This window comes from Bubalus kerabau, chromosome 6 (genome assembly GCF_029407905.1).
Source record: "Bubalus kerabau isolate K-KA32 ecotype Philippines breed swamp buffalo chromosome 6, PCC_UOA_SB_1v2, whole genome shotgun sequence".
NCBI lineage: Eukaryota > Metazoa > Chordata > Mammalia > Artiodactyla > Bovidae > Bubalus > Bubalus kerabau.
The window spans coordinates 51,697,345-51,720,696 of record NC_073629.1 but is presented as its reverse complement, the minus strand read 5'-3'; the positions used below and the strand labels follow the sequence as shown (position 1 = coordinate 51,720,696).

Below are 23,352 nucleotides of genomic sequence, written 5' to 3'. Positions count from 1 at the left end.
TAGGAGACTTGGGATGGATCCTTAAGTTGGGAAGATTCTCTGGAGAAGAAAATGGCAACTCACTCCAGTATTCTTGTCTGGGAAATCCCATAGGCAGAGAAGCCAGACAGGCTACAGTCCATGGGGTTGCAAAACAGCTGGACAAGAGTTAGTGACTACACAACAATAATATATTTTTTTTTTTTTAAGAAAACCATATGCAAAATACTATCTATTTCTCATTTAATTGTCTTTACAATTACTTCATGAACTGTAGCCCCCTAGGCTCCTCTGTCCCTGGGATTCTCCAGGCAAGGATACTGGACTGGGTTGCCGTTCCCTTCTCCAGGAGATCTTCCTGACACAGGGATTGAACCCAGGTCTCTTGGATTACAGGCAGAGTCTTTAGTGTCTGAGCCACAAGGGAAGCCCTTTTAGTTTCTGGGATACAGCAAAGTGATTCAATTTTATATATATATATATATATATTTTTTTTTTCCCCCGTTCTAAATACTTTTCCATTATGGTTTATTATAGGATACTGAATATAGTTCCCTTTATTATACAATAGGACCTTAACATTATAGATAGTGAATTCACTGACATGAGGTAGTTTTCATATTCAGGCTTGACTCAGCTTGATTCTCTCAATTCTAAATTACTCTATTAGGGTCCTGAAAGAAACAGTAGGCATTTTCATAACCAAACACAGGCAAAAATCTGGCTCCTCATTTAACAATTCCTCAATCTTGGTGAAGTTATCTAATTCTATCAAGTTTTAGTACACTGATAGGAGTGGAGATATTACTGCTTGACTTTTAAGGCTGTGTTGTGAGAATTACATGAGAAAAGCTTATGAAAGTAGTTCTCTCCTAGTGCCTGAAATAAAAGACATTTAACAAATACTCGGTTATTACTATTACTATTCTGTCTTATTCTATGAAAATGATCCTGCCTCCAGTTTTCATTTTAAAATCTGTATCACCTGATAGATTTAAGCTCAAACACTTTCTACCACTTCCAGGTTTCTTTATTTTCACTATTCATCTTCCTGACCCACAGAAGTAATGCCTCCTTCCTATGACCATCCTCTACTCTCTTCTTTCTCACTTTCAATCAGTGAACACTGTCTGTCTACAAAGTTAAGAGTGAACTTCTTAACCATATTCAAAATGTTCCACAACCTCTTTTTACTGTGTTATCTCTATCTTATCTCTATCTCTGTCTTATCATTAAAACAAATAACTATACTTCAGAGGGACACCCCTTCAACATACACTCCAAAACTCCTCCCTGTACCCCTAAATACCATTCCATGCTACAAAATTACAAAATACTCACACAAATAATTAAAACCCAAGAATTGACTATGAGTGAGAAATGGCAGACAAAAAATATGCTAGATTCTTAAGAACTCTAGATAATAATCACATAAGGATTTTATACAAAATAGTTTACATATTAAACATAAAAAGAAGCATAAACAAAGAACTAGTCACTGTCAAAATATCAGCAAATTTGAAAAATAACCAAATATAATTTCCAAAATTAACAGACACTTGATAATAAATTCAATGAAAGGGTTAAATAGGAGATTAAACATAATGAGGGCTTCCCTGGTAGCTCAGTTAGTAAAGAATCTGTCTGCAATGCAGGAGACTCAGGTTCAGTCCCTGGGTCAGGAAGATCCCCTGGAGAAGAGCATGGGAACCCACTCCAGTATTCTTGCCTGGAGAATTCCGTGGACTGAGAAGCCTGGCAGGCTACAGCCCCTGGGGTCATAAAGAGTCGGACTTCGCTGGTAGCTCAGCTTGTAAAGAATCCACCTGCAATGCAGGAGACCCTGGTTTGACTCCTGAGTCATGAAGATCCCCTGGGGAAGGGAAGGGTACCCACTCCCGTATTCTTGGGCTTCCCTGGTGTTTCAGACAGTAAAGAATCTGCCTGCAATGTGGGAGACCTGGGTTCGATCCCTAGATTGGGAAGATCCCCTGGAGGAGGGTATGGCAACATTCTCCAGTATTCTTGCCTGGAGAATTCCCATGAGCAGAGGACCCTGGCAGGCTACAGTCCATGGGGTCGGAAAAAGTCAGATAAAACTAAGCAACTAAGAACTAGACACAATGAAGAAAAAATTAGTGTCCCAGAAGATGTCAAGAGATAGAAAAGAGAATAAAGGGGTATAAAATATACTTTACAGGTGTTGCCCTCCCCCCAAAAAAGTGAGCTGTGATGGCTTAAGAAGATGATAATAATTGAGAATTTTTACAACAAAAATCACATATGCATCTATATCCTAGGAAGCACAATTAGTCCCAAATACTATTTGGGATAAATATAAATAAATCCTTATCAAAATATATTATATCAAAACTTATAGAATGCTAAAGTAAAGCAGAGGCAAATCAAGGGAAAAACAGTATCTGTGAAGGTGGAAAGTGAAATATCCAGCAGACATCTCAACAGGAAAAATTGGTAGTGTTAAAAAAAAAAAAATTTCATCCTATAAAAGTATACTCAGCTAACTATCACAGAGGAGAGAAAAGTACATTTATTTTAAGAAAGTGAGAAAGTTTACAACTCATGATTGAAACTGGGAGGAAACTGTTAGATAAAAGTAAGAATAAAGAGCAAAAAAATAGCATGCAGGTAGACAAAACCACAGGCTTCCCGTGTGGCTCAGCTGGTAAAGAATCTGCCTGCAATGCAGGAGACCTGGGTTCGATCCCCGGGTTGGGAAGATCCCCTGGAGAAGGCAAAGGCTACCCACTCCAGTATTCTGGCATGGAGACTCCATGGACTATACAGTCCATGGGGTCACAAAGAGCTGAGTAAGCGACTTTCATTTTCACTTTTCAGACAAAACCACAGGAATATTGACTCCATAAGACAATAATGTCTAGAAATTTGGAGGTAAAAAAATAATAGGAATTTGGAGGTACAATAATAGTAAGATATAAGGCTAGAAGATGCAAGAGCACATGGGAGTTCTTCTAAGGACCTAATACAGTTTGGAAAAAAACAGAGATAATTAGTAACTTTAGACTTTGTTCCATCAGGGAAGCATTTTTTCCCCAGGTAACAAACACTAGTAGAAAAGAAAAGGAGTTATAAAAGTCAGATTAATATGGGAATACCAGACCACCTTACCTGCCTCCTGAGAAATCTGTATGCAGGTCAGGAAGCAACAGTTAGAACTGGACATTGAACAACAGACTGGTTCCAAATTGGGAAAGGAGCGAATCAAGGCTGCATATTGTCACCCTGCTTATTTAACTTATATGCAGAGTATCTCATGTAAAATGCTGGGCTGAATGAAGCACAAGCTAGAATCAAGATTGCTGGGAGAAATATCAATAACCTCAGATATGCAGATAACACCACCCTTATAGCAGAAAGCAAAGAGGAACTCAAGAGCCTCTTTATGAAAGTGAGAGAGGAAAGTGAAAAAGCTGGCTTAAAACTCAACATTCAGAAAATGAAGATCATAGGATACAGTTCCATCACTCATGGCAAACAGATAGGGAAACAATGGAAACAGTTAAGAGACTTCATTTTTTTGGACTCCAAAATAACTGCAGATGGTGACTGCAGCCATAAAATTAAAAGACGCTTGCTCCTTGGAAGAAAAGCTATGACAAACCTAGACAGCGTATTAAAAAGCAGAGACACTTTGCTAACAAAGGTCCATCTATGGTTTTTCCAGTAGTCATGTATGGATGTTAGAGTTGGAACCATTAAGAAAAGAAAGCTTAGTGCTGAAGAACTGATGCTTTTGAACTGTGGTGTTGGAGAAGACTCTTGAGAGTCCCTTGGACTGCAAGGAGATCCAACCAGTCAATCTCAAAGGAAATCAGTCCTGAATATTCATTGGAAGGACTGATGCTAAAGCTGAAACTCCAATACTTTGGCCACTTGATGCAAAGAACTGTCTCACTGGAAAAGACCCTGATGCTGGGAAAGATTGAAGGCTGGAGGAGAAGGGGACAACAGAGGATGAGGTGGTTGGACTGCATCATCAATTTGATGGACATGAGTTTGAGCAAGCTTTAGGAGTTGGTGATGGACAGGGAAGCCTGGGCATGCTGCAGTCTATAGGGCTGCAAAGAGTTGGACATGACTGAGCGACTGAGCTGAATAAAAAGAAAAAGAAAAACAAATCCAATAAAAAGTGAGAAAGGAGGAAAAAACAGAAAAAAAGAAGAGAGAGAGTATAAAATAAAATAATTTCAAATACATCATAATAAAGACTTTTGATTTCTGATTGAGGATGTAGAGAGTCAGAAAGAACACTGGTTTTCAATTAAAAAAAAATAAGGGCAGCCAAACTCTAAGTTCATGACTACTGTTGAACACACTGAGAGGTCACAGGACAACTAACCAGTCCCAAATCTAAGAAGGCACATGGCAGATGCTGCTAGAAGCCATTAAGAATAATTCAGCTAGAATAAATATCAAACTGGTGGAGCATAAGTATGGGCTGGTTAGAAAGCGTGGAGCCTGTGGGGACAAAACAGTTCACAAACTCTTGTACATTTTCCTTCAACAGAACAGACAGAAAAGACGGATGAGAGTCTTGAGAAAGAGATCTCCACAGTACAGGCCTCAGGGAGGGGGAAAGGGCACTAATCCTTGCTTATCTCCTCTAGGGAACCAAAGGTTAATTTGCTTGGAGCAGGACAACAAACACTGCTGTCCCTTGGGCACTGGGAAAACAAGTGCATCTGGGGAAGGGGCTGGACTATAGCTTGGGAATAGGGTTCCTGATGGTTCAGATGGTAAAGAATCTGCCTGCAATGTAGGAGACCTGGGTTTGATCCCTGGGTTGGGACAATCCCCTGGAGAAGGGCATAACAACCCACTCCAGTATTCTTGCCTAAAGAATTTCATGGACAGAGGAGCCTGGTAGGCTACAGTTCACGGGGTTGCAAAGAGTCAGACACGACTGAGCGACTAACACACAAAGGACTCGAGCACTGAGGCCAGATGCCCCAGATACAGGAACACACTAACGCAGCGAAAGACTGTGGCTTTCTCAGAACAGGGCAGGCGTTTTCCCTGCTCTTCCAGTTTCTTGTGGAACAAAAGTAACAGTGGGACACTGCTGGGGACTGACAACTCCTCAAGTGCTGTGCAAAGGGAAGACCTAAAGATAGTGAGAAAACCCTCTGGCAAACCAGCCCCTAACCTAAAAATAAGACATTGCTAGAGGAATTTGAAGCCTGTGGTGCAATGAGGGTAACCACAGAAACAACAAACCTCAAACCTGCCCAACTCCTGACTGTATTAACTCAAACCCCCCACATTAAAGGCCCAGTAGAAGGAAAGATGTACCCATTTCCAGGCATACAAACCATTTACTTTAGTCTACTCTCCTACACAAGACGCACATCTAGTTTAAAAAAAAAAGATTACAAAGCATAGGAAAAGGTAAAAAACCAAACACTTCCAAGAGATAAAGCAATCAACAGAACCAGCCTCATATATGACACAGATATTGAAGTTTTCTGACAAGGAATTTAAATTAAGGGCTCTATGGGAAAGGAGAAAGATATGCAACATCAGATAGGTAATACCAGCAAAGAAATGAAAACTGTAAGAATTAAAAGGAAATACTAGAAGTAAAAAGCATAGTAACAGACGTAAAGAATGCCTTCAATGGCTCATCAGACAACTCACAAAGTGGAGGAAAGAATCAATGAACTTAGTGATAAATCAAGAGAAATAGGTCAGTCAACAGAAACTGAAATACAATGAGGAAAAATAATGGGAAGGCAAAGAATAACCAAGAATTGCTGGACAACATCAACAATTTAATGTAAGTATGACTGGAATTCCTGAAGAAGAGAGTGTGGGATAAGTATGTGATGAAATGATGACTAAGAAATTTCCAAATTTCATGGCAGTCACAAATTCACAGGTCCCAGAAACTCAAGGAAAAAACAAGCAAAAGTCACATCAAGTCAAATTGTATTTCTCTAGGAAATTGTCCACTTCATCTAAAGATTCGAATTTCAAATGTATCGCTTAAACATGCCCACAAAACAAAAAGACAAGACTGTTTAAAGGAATGAATTCCAGGGACTTCCCTGGTGGTTCAGTGGTCTTTGCTTCCACTGCAGGGGGCAGGGGTTCCATTCCCTGGTAGGGGAACTAAGATCCCAACTGCCCCATGACCAAAAAAAAAAAAAAAGAGTTAAAAGAAAAGGAATGAATTCCAGCAAATATTTAAGTAACAGGTAATTTCAATCTTACAAAAAACTTCTGAGAATAGAAAAAGTTAAATACAACCCAATTCATTTATCAAGCTTACTATAACCTTGGTGCCAAAACCAGATAAAAGTCTCCCCACAAAAGAAAATTATAGTACAATCTAATTCAGGTACAAAAAAATCTAAATTATGAAAAACCTGATTCCTGCAATGGGAATATGTTGTGTATGTTTCTGTGTCTGCCCTCTATATCACAAACTTGTATTTTGATAACTGTATCTCAATATAACTGGTTTTCTTCACGACCCTATATATTTTATTTTATGCATTAAAAAATATTATTTTGAAAAGAGGTTCATAAGTTTCAGGCTCCCAAAGGGGTGCATGGCACACAAAACAGATAAGAACCCCTGTACTAAAGAAACTCCTACTGGAGATATACACAAGGAAACATGCAAGAATGTTCAGGGCAGCAATGTCTGTAATAGCAAATGTCAGTACAAGGAGGAAAGTGGCTCCATAAACTAAGGTATACTTACCAGGCACACTTTTCTAAGAGTCATTAAAATGAAGGAACTGGAGCTACATGTATCAGCAAGGACCTATTTCTTAATCTGGATGCTGGATACATGGGTGTTTAATGCAATATTCTTTAGATAACCAACACACCACACTATTTTTATTTATTTTTCTCACTTTGCAATGAGAAAGCATCATGGATCATCACCAGTACATGCCCTGACGTTTAGGAACCAAATACATTAGTCAGGAATAGTGCAAAATACAAATTCCTTAGGAAGGTTTTCTCCTTTCCAAATTTCTTCTAGGTTTTCCAAACCACCTAGTTGGAATTAATTGTCCTGTCCTATTCTCCATAGCAATTTGTATTTAATTCCCTAATTACAAATTTCTGAATTATATAGTGCTTCCAGTTTTATTGATAAATTAGAGATACCAAGGGAACATTTCATGCAAAGATGAGCTCAATAAAGGACAGAAATGGTATGGACCTAACAGAAGATATTTCAAAGATATTAATATATTAAGAAGATATTAAGAAGAGGTGGCAAGAATACACGGAAGAACTGTACAAAAAAGATCTTCACGACCCAGATAATCATGATGGTGTGATCACTCACACTCACCTAGAGCCAGACATCCTGGAATGTGAACTCAAGTGGGCCTTAGAAAGCATCACTACAAACAAAGCTAGTGGAGGTGATGGAATTCCAGTTGAGCTATTCCAAATCCTGAAAGATGATACTGTGAAAGTGCTGCACTCAATATGCCAGCACATTTGGAAAACTCAGCAGTGGCCACAGGACTGGAAAAGGTCAGTTTTCATTCCAATTCCAAAGAAAGGCAATGCCAAAGAATGTTCAAACTACCACACAGTTGCACTCATCTCACACGTTAGTAAAGTAATGCTCAAAATTCTGCAAGCCAGGCTTCAGCAATACGTGAACCGTGAACTTCCAGATGTTCAAGCTGGCTGAAAAGCAGAGGAACCAGAGATCAAACTGCCAACATCCAGTGGATCATCGAAAAAGCAAGAGAGTTCCAGAAAAACATCTATTTCTGCTTTACTGACTATGCCAAAGCCTTTGACTGTGTGGATCACAATAAACTGTGGAAAATTCTGAAAGAGATGGGAACACCAAACCACCTGATCTGCCTCTTGAGAAACCTGTATGCAGGTCAGGAAGTAACAGTTAGAACTGGACATGGAACAACAGACTGGTTCCAAATACGAAAAGGAGTACATCAAGGCTGTATATTGTCACCCTGCTTATTTAACTTCTATGCAGAGTACATCATGAGAAATGCTGGGCTGGAGGAAGCACAAGCTGGAATCAAGATTGCCGGGAGAAATATCAATAACCTCAGATATGCAGATGACACCACCCTTATGGCAGAAAGCGAAGAACTAAAGAGCCTCTTGATGAAAGTGAAAGAGGAGAGTGAAAAAGTTGGCTTAAAGCTCAACATTCAGAAAACGAAGATCATGGCATCCAATCCCATCACTTCATGGCAGATAGATGGGGAAAAGTGGAAACAGTGGCTGACTTTATTTTTTTGGGCTCCAAAATCACTGCAGATGGTGACTGCAGCCATGAAATTAAAAGACACTTACTCCTTAGAAGGAAAGTTATGGCCAACCTAGATAGCATATTAAAAAGCAGAGACATTACTTTGTCAACAGAGGTCCATCTAGTCAAGGCTATGGTTTTTCCCATGGTCATGTATAGATGTGAAAGTTGGACTATGAAGAAAGCTGAGCACCGAAGAATTGATGCTTCTGAACTGTGGTGTTGGAGAAGACTCTTGAGAGTCCCTTGGACTACAAGGAGATCCAATCAGTCCATTCTGAAGGAGATCAGTCCTGGGTGTTCATTGGAAGGATTGATGTTGAAGCTGAAAGTCCAATACTTTGGTCACCTGATGCAAAGAGCTGACTCATTTGAAAAGACCCTGATGCTGGGAAAGATTGAAGGCAGGAGGAGAAGGCGACGACAGAGGATGAGAAGGTTGGATGGCATCACCAACTCAATGGACATGGGTCTGGGTGGACTCTGGCAGTTGGTGATGGAACGGGAGGCCTGACGCGCTGCGATTCATAGGGTCGCAAAGAGTCAGACATGACTGAGCAACTGAAGTGAACATACAGCATTGTATAAGTCTAAGGTGTACAGCATAACTTGATTTACATATATTGTGAAATGATTACCACAGTAAATTTAGTTAACATTCATCTTATGTAGCGAATTTAAATACAGTTTGTACATGACTGATTTCTCAAGTATAAGATCTTTGATGGATACACACTGCTTTGTATTTATAAGTTCACAAAACTACATTTGTTGAGTTTGACTCATTTACCTATAGTCACTCTGAAATAAATCCTGAACACTGGCTAAAAAGTTGTGGTTGCATATTTAGTATTTATATTGAGATAAAATCTGATCATAAGAATAAAACTGCCCATCATAAAGCCAGATTTCTACTTTTTATAATCTTACTGTTATTTTTAACTACAATGAAAAACACATGAAATAACTCTGTGAACAATGTAAAATAAGATATATTTCTTCTAAAGGATTTACATATCTGGGTTATCACATTCAAGTTGGGATGATGATTTTACATTTAAGTGTATAGAATGATACATGAGTTAACTATGCCCCCTACTGACTGAAAAAGTATTCTGAAAACCAAATAACATTACAGAGAATAGATGTACCACATAAAAACCAAATATCCCAAATGTACTTTTATAATGCAAATGGGTGTCATAAAAAGGACTTTGTAGGTTTTAAGTCAAGAATATTTGAGATAGTATTTATTAGAGAAACAGGGGACATGAGAAGTATAACTCTGGAACTGACTGCTCAGAGTCACCACATTACACAATTTTAGGAAGCATCCTTCACATTACATTCTGTATCAGTGGTTGTCAAGCAGGGGCAATTTGGCCTCCCTGGGGACATTTGACATCTGTGTGGAGATGTTTTCAGCCATCATAGGGAGGTGGGGGTGTGGTGCTTCTGAATAGAGAGTAGAGGGATGTGGTAGTAGTTAGAGGCCAGAGATGCTGCTAAACGTGCTACAATGCACAGGCCAGTCTCACAATAAAAAATTATCTGGCCCCAAATGTTAAGTTGTGTTAAGAAATTTTGCTCGACCTGAATATTCCCTTTCAGGTTGTGCAATAAGGAAACAAAGTCAAATAGAGTTTTATGACTTGCTTCAACTTTGCTGAAAGAGTGAAAGAAGACACTAAATCTCTGCCATCAAGGAATATGGGTTTTGGGACTTTCCTAGTGGTTCAGTGGTCAAAACTGCCCCTGCACTTTCAGTGCAGGGGGCACAGGTTCAAACCCTGGTTGGGAAACTAAGATCCTGCATCCACATAGCATGGCCAAAAATATATATATATATATATAGTATTACGTTTTAGTCCTTTTCATTTGGGATAGAAAATTGTAGACGAGGCAGTTTCGTATGTCCACCTTTTAGCTCTACTCTAAGAATGATACAATTTGTACATAAACTTTTGATGGGTTAACAATAGTTTTTAAAGTTATTAGCCTACCTGTGTTTCCATTTCCATCATCCTCTGTTTTATTTCTTTTATTTCTGCTTGTGTTTCAGCTTCTCTAAGTCGGATGGTCATCAGTTCATCTTGTAACTCAATCATGGCATTTTTCTTATGTGGGTCTTTCCATCTCCCAGTAGTACGAGCTAAGTGGCGCTAAAATTTAAAAAAAAAATTATATTGCAACAAATATTCCCAGTACTAAAATAAAAGCCAAATTAACTGAGCACTTATTTCAGGCCCAGTACTGTATAACCTACTTTATATGTGTCATTTTATTTAATTTCCAGAAAATCTTAAAAGTTAAACGCTATTATTTTCACTGTACAGAAAAGAAAATGGAAATTGTGATTAAGCAACTCCAGAAAGGTCCCACAGCCAGTAAGTGGCAGATTTGGGATATAAACTCAGATACAGTTCAAATATGTTTTTATTCTGTAGATTAATTATTGTAAAAAATATAATTTTAATCCTCATTTTTCCCTGAGAGATTTTTACATTATTTTTTAATGAAATCCCAGGAAAAGGGGGAAACGGAACCATTCATGAATTAAGGAAACAATAGCAGAAATTAAGAACAGTGTTCTCAAAAAATTCTTTCATTTGTTTTTAATTAATTTCCAGTTTATTGCTGTCTGATATTTCTTAAAAAAAAAAAAAAAGCCATGGCAATGTAAAGAACTTTGCTAGATATATTCCCCACCCCAATTCATACCAAGATCACTTTCTGAAATAATATGTAGTTTTTTTCCTTTCTGTTTTCCCTTCTGTCTTATGGATTCTATTTTTCTTTTTTTTTGCTACTTATCAGTAGTTTCCCTCATATGGGAATAAATTTGTGGCATATAACCAACTAAATGTCTATTTTATTTTGTGATAAAACCATTTTCAAAAGAAGTTACAAATTCATAAATTTATGTTGATGCCACACACCATTCTGATGCTTCATAATGACCAATGAATTTAACAACAGAAGAAATAAGTATAATATAAAAAAATTTTCTCTTAGTTCTTTAGAAAAAGTTAACTTAAATCACAATGGTATAATAAGACAACAAAAATATGACTTGGTCTCTATTTTACATTTTGCTTAATTCTAAAAATCAAAGAGAAAAAAAGCTTAAAAGTACTTTCAATTTCTAAATGCTCTCAGTTTTGTACCTAACAGAGTCTTTCTCACTTTAAACTCAAACCCTAGTGTTGGTCATTAACTACTTCAAATTTACACAAAATGGATATTCAGGTTTTACATTTTTTTAAAAAAAAGCACACAAAATATACTCATATACCTGCCAGTGTTCCTCCAAATCCTTGACTTGTTGTCTAAGCTCTTTCAAACCCATAATAGCTTCTGCTTCTCTCAGTTTCACAGCAATGAGTTCTTCCTGAAGTCTTGCAATGTTATTCTCATCAGGAAAGGAGTTGTTTCTCTAAAGCAATAGAGAATTGGGGATTTTTTTTTAATTTAAAGAATAAAATACAGCATATACAACAATACAGCAAAATAACAAGAGCTATTTTATCTCATATGTAATTGTGCTTAATTTGATACAATCTTATTGAGATATAATCCACAAACTATGAAACTTATTAGTCAGCCGTTTTTAAGAGTATTCACAGGGTTATGCAACCATCATCACAAACTAATTTCAGTACATTTTAATCACCCCCAAGAAACCCTATGCCCATTTGCAGTTACTCTATGTTTTCTACACCCCCAGGCCCTGACAATCACTAATGTATGTCTCTATGATCTTGCCTATTTTGAATATTTCATACAAATGCAATCATACAATTTATGGCCTTTTATGACTAGCTTCTTTCACTCAGCATGTTTTCAAATTTCATTTTTTTAAAATTGCCAAATAATAACTTCAATGTACAGATATACCACATTTTATTTATACATTCATCAGTTGATGGAAATATAAGTTGTTTTCACTTTGAGGTTACTATGAGTAACACTGCTATGGGCATTTATGTAAAAGTTTTTGTGTAGATGTATGTTTTTAACTCTCCTGAGTATATGTGAAAGAGCAGAAATGCTAGATCAGATGGTAATTCTACATTTAATTTTTAAGAAACTGGCAAACTTTTCAAAAGCAGCTGCATGTTTTACATTCCCACCAGGAAGGAACTGTCTTTAATTTTAAGGACACTGAAAGTCTAATTCTGTTTTAATAAAATACTAATCAGAATTATGGAGCAACAAGATTAAAAATGTTTTTCAACATGGCAATAAACATACTAACCTCTGATTAGGACTTCAAACAAAGCATGAACATCATTTATATTTTAAGGATTTATAGAAGAGAGCAGTTCAAATTTTGTTTTATTTTTTCAACACACCACTTTGGAAAAGGAGTGTAAAATATTTGTACATTAGTCACTACTGTGACTAATCAATACTCAAGAAATTAGTTCTAAAGTAATCTAAGTATTTCCTTTAAGGGTACAAGATGGGTCCTGAAAGACCCATCTTAGGATATAGGGTTGCCATATTAAACTGCTCTCAGGAATGACCAAAGAATTCTAAATTAGGCTCTAATAAAAGTTCCTTGAGTAAACTAAGTTCCAAGTCTACAAAATTTTCTATCTCTGAAATATTTCATTAACATGTTAGCCCACAGAGGTGGCTGAATAAAGTTATTCTTGCCAACTACACATTTTTTGTGATGGATTTTAAATATTTTCTCAACTGAAATCCAGAAATTTACTGTATATGTATTTTAAGAATAACTATATTGCATGAAGAAATTAACCATCAGAGATCAGATCAGTCGCTCAGTCGTGTCTGACTCTTTGCCACCCATGAATCGCAGCACGCCAGGCCTCCCTGTCCATCACCAACTCCCGGAGTTCACTCAGACTCATGTCCATTGAGTCAGTGATGCCATCCAGCCATCTCATCCTCTGTTGTCCCCTTCTCCTCTTGCCCCCAGTCCCTCCCAGCATCAGAGTCTTTTCCAATGAGTCAACTCTTCGCATGAGGTGGCCAAAGTACTGGAGTTTCAGCTTTAGCATCATTCCTTCCAAACAAATCCCAGGGCTGATCTCCTTCAGAATGGACTGGTTGGATCTCCTTGCAGTCCAAGGGACTCTCAAGAGTCTTCTCCAACACCACAGTTCAAAAGCATCAATTCTTCGGTGCTCAGCCTTCTTCACAGTCCAACTCTCACATCCATACATGACCACAGGAAAAACCATAGCCTTGACTAGACGAAACTTTGTTGGCAAAGTAATGTCTCTACTTTTGAATATGCTATCTAGGTTGGTCATAACTTTCCTTCCAAGGAGTAAGCATCTTTTAATTTCATGGCTGTAGTCACCATCTGTAGTGATTTTGGAACCCCCAAAAATAAAGTCTGACACTGTTTCCACTGTTTCCCCATCTATTTGCCATGAAGTGATGGGACCGGATGCCATGATCTTCATTTTCTGAATGTTGAGCTTTAAGCCAACTTTTTCACTCTCCACTTTCACTTTCATCAAAAGGCTTTTGAGTTCCTCTTCACTTTCTGCCATAAGGGTGGTGTCATCTGCATATCTGAGGTTATTGATATTTCTCCCGGCAATCTTGATTCCAGCTTGTGTTTCTTCCAGGCCAGCATTTCTCATGATGTACTCTGCAGAGAAGTTAAATAAACAGAATGACAATATACAGCCTTGACAAACTCCTTTTCCTATTTGGAGCCAGTCTGTTGTTCCATGCCTAGTTCTAACTGTTGCTTCCTGACCTGCATACAGATTTCTCAAGAGGCAGATCAGGTGGTCTGGAATTCCCATCTCTTTCAGAATTTTCCACAGTTTATTGTGATCCACACAATCAAAGGCTTTGGCATAGTCAATAAAGCAGAAATAGATGTTTTTCTGGAACTCTCTTGCTTTTTCCATGATCCAGCAGATGTTGGCAATTTGATCTCTGGCTCCTCTGCCTTTTCTAAAACCAGCTTGAACATCAGGAAGTTCACGGTTCACGTATTGCTGAAGCCTGGCTTGGAGAATTTTGAGCATTACTTTACCAGCATGTGAGATGAGTGCAATTGTGCAGTAGTTTGAGCATTCTTTGGCATTGCCTTTCTTTGGAATTGGAATGAAAACTGACCTTTTCCAGTCCTGTGGCCACTGCTGAGTTTTCCAAATGTGCTGGCATATTGAGTGCAGCACTTTCACAGCATCATCTTTCAGGATTTGGAATAGCTCAACTGGAATTCCATCACCTCCACTAGCTTTGTTTGTAGTGATGCTTTCTAAGGCCCACTTGACTTCACATTCCAGGATGTCTGGCTCTAGGTCAGTGATCACACCATCATGATTATCTGGGTCATGAAGATCTTTTTTGTACAGTTCTGTGTATTCTTTCCATCTCTTCTTAATATCTTCTGCTTCTGTTAGGTCCATACCATTTCTGTCCTTTATCGAGCCCATCTTTGCATGAAACGTTCCTTTGGTATCTCTGATTTTCTTGAAGAGATCCCTAGTCTTTCCCATTCTGTTGTTTTCCTCTATTTCTTTGCACTGATCGCTGAAGAAGGCTTTCTTATCTCTTCTTGCTATTCTTTGGAACTCTGCATTCAGATGTTTATATCTTTCCTTTTCTCCTTTGCTTTTCGCTTCTCTTCTTTTCACAGCTATTTGTAAGGCCTCCCCAGATTAACCATAGGATGCATGAATACCAACAAAGCTACTTTAAAAATCTATTTTTAAATTGGACCCAAGAACATTTCCTTCTTCCAAATATTCAAAACAGAAAGATCCAGATTCTTAACTAAATCAAGGAGCCCAGAATACTCCCCATTAGGCATTTTTTATTTTTTTCTGGCTTTTTTCTCAACAAATAGGAGAAAAAGTTTTCCAAAGATAATATAAAAATAGCAAGTAGATTTCTAGCACAATTATTCAACTATTAACTGTAGTTATACCCTGTTCTATTTCATTAAGAAACAGTTAAGAATTTGAGGCTCTTCCATGTCCATTGTTTATGAGATTCTCAATCAATGGCTAGATACTACCTAAGGGTAAAAGAAACAAATGCAACACAGAACCCAAATCATTTATGATTTTATAGATGAGAAAACAGAGATTCAGAATTTGTGATTTGGAACACAGACTCTCAAGTCTGAGGTTATAAGAAACCTAAAAGTGTTTTTATTTCCACTACTCATCTGTACTTTAATAACCTTCAAAAGAGGTAAGTTAACTTCTGTAAGTACATCTCCAGCTAAAATCTTCCTATATAAACTGTGATGGTTTTCTGTAGCTTAGAAAGCTGTAACAGTTATACTCAGATGAAAATTTCCCTGAAATGCTTACGTATTTATTTAACTAGTCTATTTATACACTGTTGCAGATAAAACTATTATAATATTTGAAAACAATGGTTAATTTCTTTCTTTAAACAAATTTACTTTTACAAGAAAAACAAGACACAAAGCTGTGGTACATATACACAATGGAGTATTACTCAGCCATTAAAAAGAATACATTTGAATCAGTTCTAATGAGGTGGATGAAACTGGAGCCTATTATACAGAGTGAAGTAAGCCAGAAAGAAAAACACCAATACAGTATACTAACGCATATATATGGAATTTAGAAAGATGGTAACAATAACCCTGTATACAAGACAGCAAAACAGACACTGATGTATAGAACAGTCTTTTGGACTCTGTGGGAGAGGGAGAGGGTGGGGAGATTTGGGAGAATGGCATTGAAACATGTATAATATCATATATGAAACAAGTTGCCAGTCCAGGTTCGATGCACGATACTAGATGCTTGGGGCTGGTGCACTGGGACAACCCAGAGGGATGGTATGGGGAGGGAGGAGGGAGGAGGGTTCAGGATGGGGAACATATGTATACCTGTGGCGGATTCATTTTGATATATGGCAAAACCAATACAATATTGTAAAGTTAAAAATTAAAATAAAAATTAAAAAAAAAAAGAATATTTGTGTATTTTGTGCTGAGGATGCAAATTTCACAGTGGATTTTTTTAAATTTACCTTGAATTGGGAGAAAAGCAAGTGATATATTTATATACTGTTGGGATAAAAATGGTAATATTCATTTTTAAAAGAACTACGAATGTGGTCTACACTGACCCAAAAGTATTCCATACATTAATTTAACAAATATATGGCAAATTTTTCATAGCTAAATCTAATTCTTCTAGAAGGAAATTGCTGCCTTCTGTTTAATTACATTAACTGAAATGTGCTTAAGAGGAATGTTTTCAGCATATTTTATATACTAAAAACAAAAAGGGTTAGTATTCGGTCAATGGCCAAGATGTAATATTACTACGTTGTAGACTTTTATAGTTCATATTATCCCAATTGCCCCAGGATTTTAAGGAAATGGTAACCCACTCCAGTATTCTTGCCTAGAGAATCCTGTGGACAGAGGAGCTTGGGAGGCTGCCATCTATGGGGTCACACAGAGTCGGACACGACTGAAGCGACTTAGCAGCAGCAGCAGCAGCAGCAGCAGCAGCAGTCTGAGAGATACTGTGTCAGCTATAGTTGGGTGACTCTAAAGGCTGTTAAGTACTACTTATCTTGACAACAGTTAATCTCTATTCCTTAAGTTTCTTTTCTCCAATAATTAAATATCATTCATATCAAAATTATCCTGGTTGTTTCCCTCTAAAAGGACTTTAATCTCTATTTTTACCCAAAATATGGGGCTTTGACTAGTATGGTAACAATAAAAATTAAATAGGCATCATGTAGTTTTTCCTTTCCTCTCTTATAACCATGTAAGATTTTTAATGTGCAAAAAACCATGCCAAATTTCACCACTCAATAAGCACTTAAATTATCTATCATATGTCCCCTCTAGTTTGGGAATGACAGCCTTCATGTTGTTCTTACCTTTTCTATATCCAGAACTTTATCCTGCATTTCCTTCAGTGCACACTGAGACTCAGCTTCACTCAGTCGGGCTTGGACCAATTCCTTCTCCAGCTGTAGCACAAAATCTTCATTGTAGTTGGAACTGCATTTATGCTACAAGTTATAGACATACACTGAAATTTTTCAGAAGTTTGAACATGTATATATATTAAAAATAAGTGCAATCACACAATACAGCTATTGAGGGTAACCAGATTGTAAAAGTTCCATCCACCTAGTATTTCCAGCTTATCTCCTTTCCAGAAAATAAAAAATTCCAGGTTTGATATCTATAATGATGATCACATTATCAGGTGTTTATAATTGAATCCAATTCATAGAAAATAAATATCTTCTTTTATCTGTCCATTCATCCAGATGCTAAGAATCTGTTCCAGCTCTATAGACCTGAACTGAACAACACCGTAACCACCAGTCATATATGGTTACTGAGCACTTGAAATGCGGCTAGTCAAATTAACAAAGGTTGTAAGTATAAAATACAAACTGGATTTTGAAGGCTTAATGTGAAATAAAAAGGCAAAATATCTCATTAATTTTAATACTGATTGTATGTTGAAATAATATTTCAAATGTACTGAGTTAAAATACTGATTTAATCAAATAAAAATTATTATTTATTAATTTCATTGCTAGTTATTCCTTTTATTATGGCACTTTAAAAGGCATATGTGGCTCACATTATATTGATATTAGACAGCACTGATATAGACTACAGAAGTTCAAATTTACTGAAAATTCTATTTTAACCTAATAGGAATAAAAATAAGACATCTATAATAATGTAAACCATCCTAAATCCCAAAAGAACAAAAATGTATTTGCTGTTAAAAATGTACTGATCTCTTTAAATATATTCATGAAAATGATTGTTAGAAGCAACGATGCTGCATAAAGAAATTAACCATGAAAGGATGAACTCTTCCATCTCCTTTCCTACTTTACACCAATGTAGCTATTTAAGAAACCCCCTTTCAAACTAGTTTGTACACAAAAATGTTCTAAAAAGGAAAAAGACATCTAATTTACCACTCTAAAAGACTTCCTAAAATAAACTATCGCTTCACATTTAATTCACGTAGTAATTACTACGTGATTTAAAAAATAGTGACAACTCAAAATTCCAAAATAAGGGTCACAGAGAATAATCTCCTACTGAACTAACATAAGTAAAGAATGGGTCTTTTTACTCTAATATATTAGGAACAAAACAAATAACAAATTAAAACTATTTAAAAACTATTAAATACTTAATTAAAATATACAGTACTCCTTTGCCCATTACTCAAAAAGTTAAGTTTTAAAAATGCACAGTTCACCTACTGGTCAAATGAGAACTTTTAAACTAAGTTTTATTTCTCCCAGTAACTTTCTGATACTATTAAAACAATATTTCAATATAAGAAACAGATCTGCAATAGGTATATCACCTTAGCAAATACTTACCTTACCAAACAGAAAAATGACAGTTTTAGAATGGCTGCATCCAAAATGCAGGTGTCATGATTTTTGTTTAATTAGATCACAGTTATTTTATGAGTAATAATAGAATCTTTTGCCTTTAATCTAAAGCTCTGACAACAGTAATCCAGGCTTACTTGTTAAGACTTTATTAGGAGGGCCCAAGGAACACATCAAACCCAAATGGCCAATATGAGAATGGAACCACTGATCTGGTGTAAACCAACCCATCCAACCAAGTGTTAAAAAAAAAAAAAAAAAAAAGACTAGTAATATTGGGAACAAATTTTTAGCAATAAAATTTACAAAACTTCTAATCATCCTCTGTTGTTCAAGGGATTCTTTCTACAGTGTACATGTTATTTCTCTTCTCTCCAGTTGTTCCTTAATCCACTACAAACTAATTTTAGCCTTCATCCCTTGATGAAACTACTCTAATCACTAACAGTATTAATATCCAATAACAACATAAAAACTCAATGAAAAGCCCCTCTGTTCAGCTCTTAGCTTCACCAGATAGTCTATGGAATTTAAAACAACTGACCACTCATTAAAAATTTCTCCTCCCCCAGATTCCAAAGTGTTACTCTTTCATGGTTTTACCTCATATCTTCTCTGTCTGCTCTGTCAGTTCTACTACTTCATTATAGATATGTCTATGTGCTTATGTGTATATATATGTGTGTATCAATCAGTAGGCCTCAGAGTTTCTATATTCTGTGTCTTCTCTCAATCTTTCTGTTAATTTTCTTATTTTGTAGATTCCTCCTATGTGATTTCATCCATTGTCTAATACAGTCCATACAAAGACATTATCAGATACAATGTGTATCAGATTTTTACTCTATTTAATTCTATATAGACAATGGATGAGATCACCAAGGAAGGACCTGCAAAATAGTTAAAAAAAAAAAAAAAAAAAAAGCTGGTGGCGGGGGTAGAGAGGGAGAGGAACATACAATAATGGAACTCCAGTGGTCATGTATAGATGTGAGAGTTGGACTGTGAAGAAAGCTGAACGCCAAAGAATTGATGCTTTTGAACTGTGGGGTTGGAGAAGACTCTTGCGAGTCCCTTGGACTGCAAGGAGATCCAACCAGTCCATTCTGAAGGAGATCAGTCCTGGGTATTCTTTGGAAGGAATGATGCTAAAGCTGAAACTCCAGTACTTTGGCCACCTCATGCGAAGAGTTGACTCATTGGAAAAGACTCTGATGCTGGGAGGGACTGGGGGCAAGAGGAGAAGGGGACGACAGAGGATGAGATGGCTGGATGGCATCACCGACTCGATGGACATGAGTCTGAGTGAACTCCGGGAGTTGGTGATGGACAGGGAGGCCTGACATGCTGCAATTCATGGGGTCGCAAAAAGTCGGACACGACTGAGCGACTGAACAGAACTGAAGGACAATAAATATAGATAGAAATCAACAGATATACAGATATATAAAGAGTGATGACTCTCAAGTCCGTATTCTCACCCTGATCTTTCTAATAAACTACAGATTCATATTAACAACTTCCTACTGGTTTTCTTCGTTTGTTTAGCCTCACACTCACCTCACATTCAACCTTTCAAAACTGGACTCCTTATCTTTTCCTCCTTATATGCTAAGGATCCCATCATCTAACAACCATCCAAGTAAAAACTTCCCCTATTATTAAACTCAACCCATACCAAATCAGTCACCACATCTTAGTTTTTCTTCCAGCTACCTCTTGAATTTGTCTGCTCCTTTCCACCTTCACAGTCATTGTTTTTATTTATGCTCTCATCTTTCTTTGAACTACTGCAATAGTCTTACATATATGACCATCTAACTATTAATTACAGTTCGTAGTGGGTATTATTTAATATAGGCATACCTCATTTTATTGCTCCTCACTTTATTGCACTTTGAAAACTGGTTTTTTTAAAAACAAATTGAAGGTCTGTGGCAACCCTACTTCAAACCAAGTTTATTGGCGCTGTTTTTTTTTTTAATTTAATTTTATTTTTTAACTTTACAATATTGTATTGGTTTTGCCATATATTGAAATGAATCCGCCACAGGTATACATGTGTTCCCCATCCTGATGGCGCTGTTTTTTACAACAACATTTGCTCACTTCAAGTCACTGTGTCATATTTTGGTAGTTCTCACAATATTTCAAACTTTTTCATTATTATTAGTTTTGGCTTGTGATCAGTGAGCTCTGCTGTTTCTATCACAGTTGTTTTCAGGTGCCATGAACCACACACCCATTTAAGATGGTAAACTTAACTGATAAACGTTGTGTATATTCTGACAGCTCTACTGACCAGCCAGCCATTCCCCGCATTTCTCTCCTTTTCCTTGCACCTCCTTATTCCCTGAGATACAACACTGTTGAAATCAGGCCATATGATAACCCACAATGGCCTCTAAATGTTCAAGAGAAAGGAAGTACTGCATATCTCTCATTCTAAACTGAAAGCTAGGAATGATCAAGCCTAGTGAGGAAGGCATGTTGAAAGCCAAGATAAGCCAAACACTAGGGGTCTTGTCCCAAACAGCCAAGTTGTGAATGCAAAGAAAAAGTTCTTGAAGGAAATTAAAAGTGCTACTCCACTGAACACATAAATGGTAAAAATGTGCAAAAGCCTTACTGCTGATAATGGAAATAGTTTTAGTGGCCTGGATAGAAGATCAAACCAGCCACAACACTCCTTGAAGCCAAAGTCTTATCCAGAACAAGGACCTAACTTTCTTCAATTCTATGAAGGCAGAAAGAGGTGAAGAAGCTGCAGAATAAAAGTTTGAAGTTAAAAAGAGACTGATTTATGAGATTTAAAGAAAGAAGCCATCTCCATAAAATAAATATGCAATCTGAAGCAGCAAGTTCTAATGTAGAAACTGCAGCAACTTATCCAGAAGATTTTGGTAAGATCATTAATGAAGGTGATGACATTAAACAATAGATTTTTTATGTAGATGAAACAGCCTCCTATCGGAAGAAGGTGCCACCTAAAGCTTTCATAGCTAGAAGAGAAGTCAATGCTTGGCTTCAAAGTTTCAAAGAACAGGCTGATTTTCTTGTTAGGGGCTAATGTAACTAGAGGCTTGAAGTCAAAGCCAGTGCTCATTTACCATTCTGAAAATCTTAGGACCCTTCAGAATTAAGCTAAATCTACTGTCTATGCTCTCTAAAAATCAATGACATAGCCTTGATGATAGCACATTTGCTTATGACATGGCTTACCATTGTAAGCCCCACTGTTGAAACTTAATGCTCAGAAAAAGATTCCTTTCAAAATATTACTGTTCACTGACAGTGCACCTGGTCACCCAAAAAGAAATGTAAAATGAGATTAATGTTGTTTTCATGCCTCCTAACACAATATCCATTCTGCAGCCCAGGGATCAAGGAATAATCCTGACTTTCAAGTCTTATTATTTAAGAAATACATTTTGTAAGGCTATATCTGTCAAAAAAGAGCCATTCCTCAGATGGATCTGTGAAAAGTAAACTGAAAACCTTCTGGAAAAGATTAACCATTCTAGGTGCTATTAAGAAAATTCATGATTCATGGGGAAAAGTCAAAATATCAACATTAACTGAAGAAGCTGATTCTAACCTTCATGGATGACTTGGAGGTGTTCAAGACCAGTGAAAGAAGTAAGTACAGATGTAACAAAAAGAGCAAGAGAACTAGAGTTACAAGTGGAGCCTAAAGATGTGACTGACTTGCTGCAAACTCATGGTAAAACTTGCACAAGGAGTTCCTTTTCATGGATAAGCAAAGAAAATGCTTTCTTGAGATGGAATCTACTTCTGGTGACAATGCATGTGGATTACTGAAATGACAACAAAGGACTGAGAATATTACACATGCTTACCTAATAAAGCACTGGCAGGGTTTGAGAGTATTGACCCCAACTGGGAAAGAAGTTCTACTGTGGGCAAAATGTTATCAAACAGCATTGCATGATACAGAGAAATTTTTCATGAAAGGAATCAAAATCGCTGTAACAAACTTCACTTTGCCTTTTTAAAAATATAAATTGTCAATCTTCAGCAACCACCACCCTGGTAAGTCAGTAGCCATCAACATCGAGGCAAGACCTTTCACCAACAAAAAGCTTACTCACTGAAGGCTTAGATGATGGTTAGCATTTTTGGCAATAAATATCTTTAATTAATGTGTGTACATTGTTTTTCTTAAGACATAGTGCTACTGCATACTTCACAGGCTACAATACAGTGTAAACCTAACTTTTATATGCACTGAAAAACCAAATAATTTGTGTGACTCACTTTTTGTGATATTTGCTTTATTGCAGTGGCCTGGAACTGCACCCACAATCTGAGGTATACCTGTATTTTATGTTACAGCTTACACTAAATTGTAGTAGAAGCATTTTTACGATATTGCCACCTGGCCCAGGCAGGTGTTTTCTTTTCCTTTTGTACTGAGATTAAAGAAGTTTTAATTCCATGTTTATTAGTACAAACATGTTAATGAAAATTATACAAGCAGTGATACACTTTAAGAGAGTATTCAGAATAAACCTAACTTCACTAAGCCAATTTCATCTCATTATCAATTTTTGTATATAGCAACTAGAACTATTCAATTACATTCATATGCATTATTGAACAAAAAGCTTTTATTGGGATCAGTTCTTAGTACTGATATGGACTCACTGGAGATTCTGCATTTA

General features: G+C 36.8%; 1 protein-coding gene across 10 annotated transcripts in view; it reads right to left on the bottom strand.

Moving 5' to 3' along the window:
• The window catches only part of EVI5 (ecotropic viral integration site 5), a 244,948-nt gene that overhangs the window by 80,990 nt on the left and 140,606 nt on the right, over positions 1–23,352 (bottom strand). For 8 of the 10 annotated variants that reach the window (XM_055585126.1, XM_055585131.1, XM_055585132.1 and 5 more), the window contains 3 exons: positions 17,165–17,299; positions 11,577–11,717; positions 10,285–10,443 (listed from right to left, as the gene is read on the bottom strand). In XM_055585126.1, coding sequence (XP_055441101.1) covers positions 10,285–10,443; positions 11,577–11,717; positions 17,165–17,299 — 435 coding nt within the window. The remainder of the gene's footprint in view (positions 1–10,284; positions 10,444–11,576; positions 11,718–17,164; positions 17,300–23,352) is intronic. The other 2 variants (XM_055585128.1, XM_055585133.1) reach the window with 1 other exon arrangement.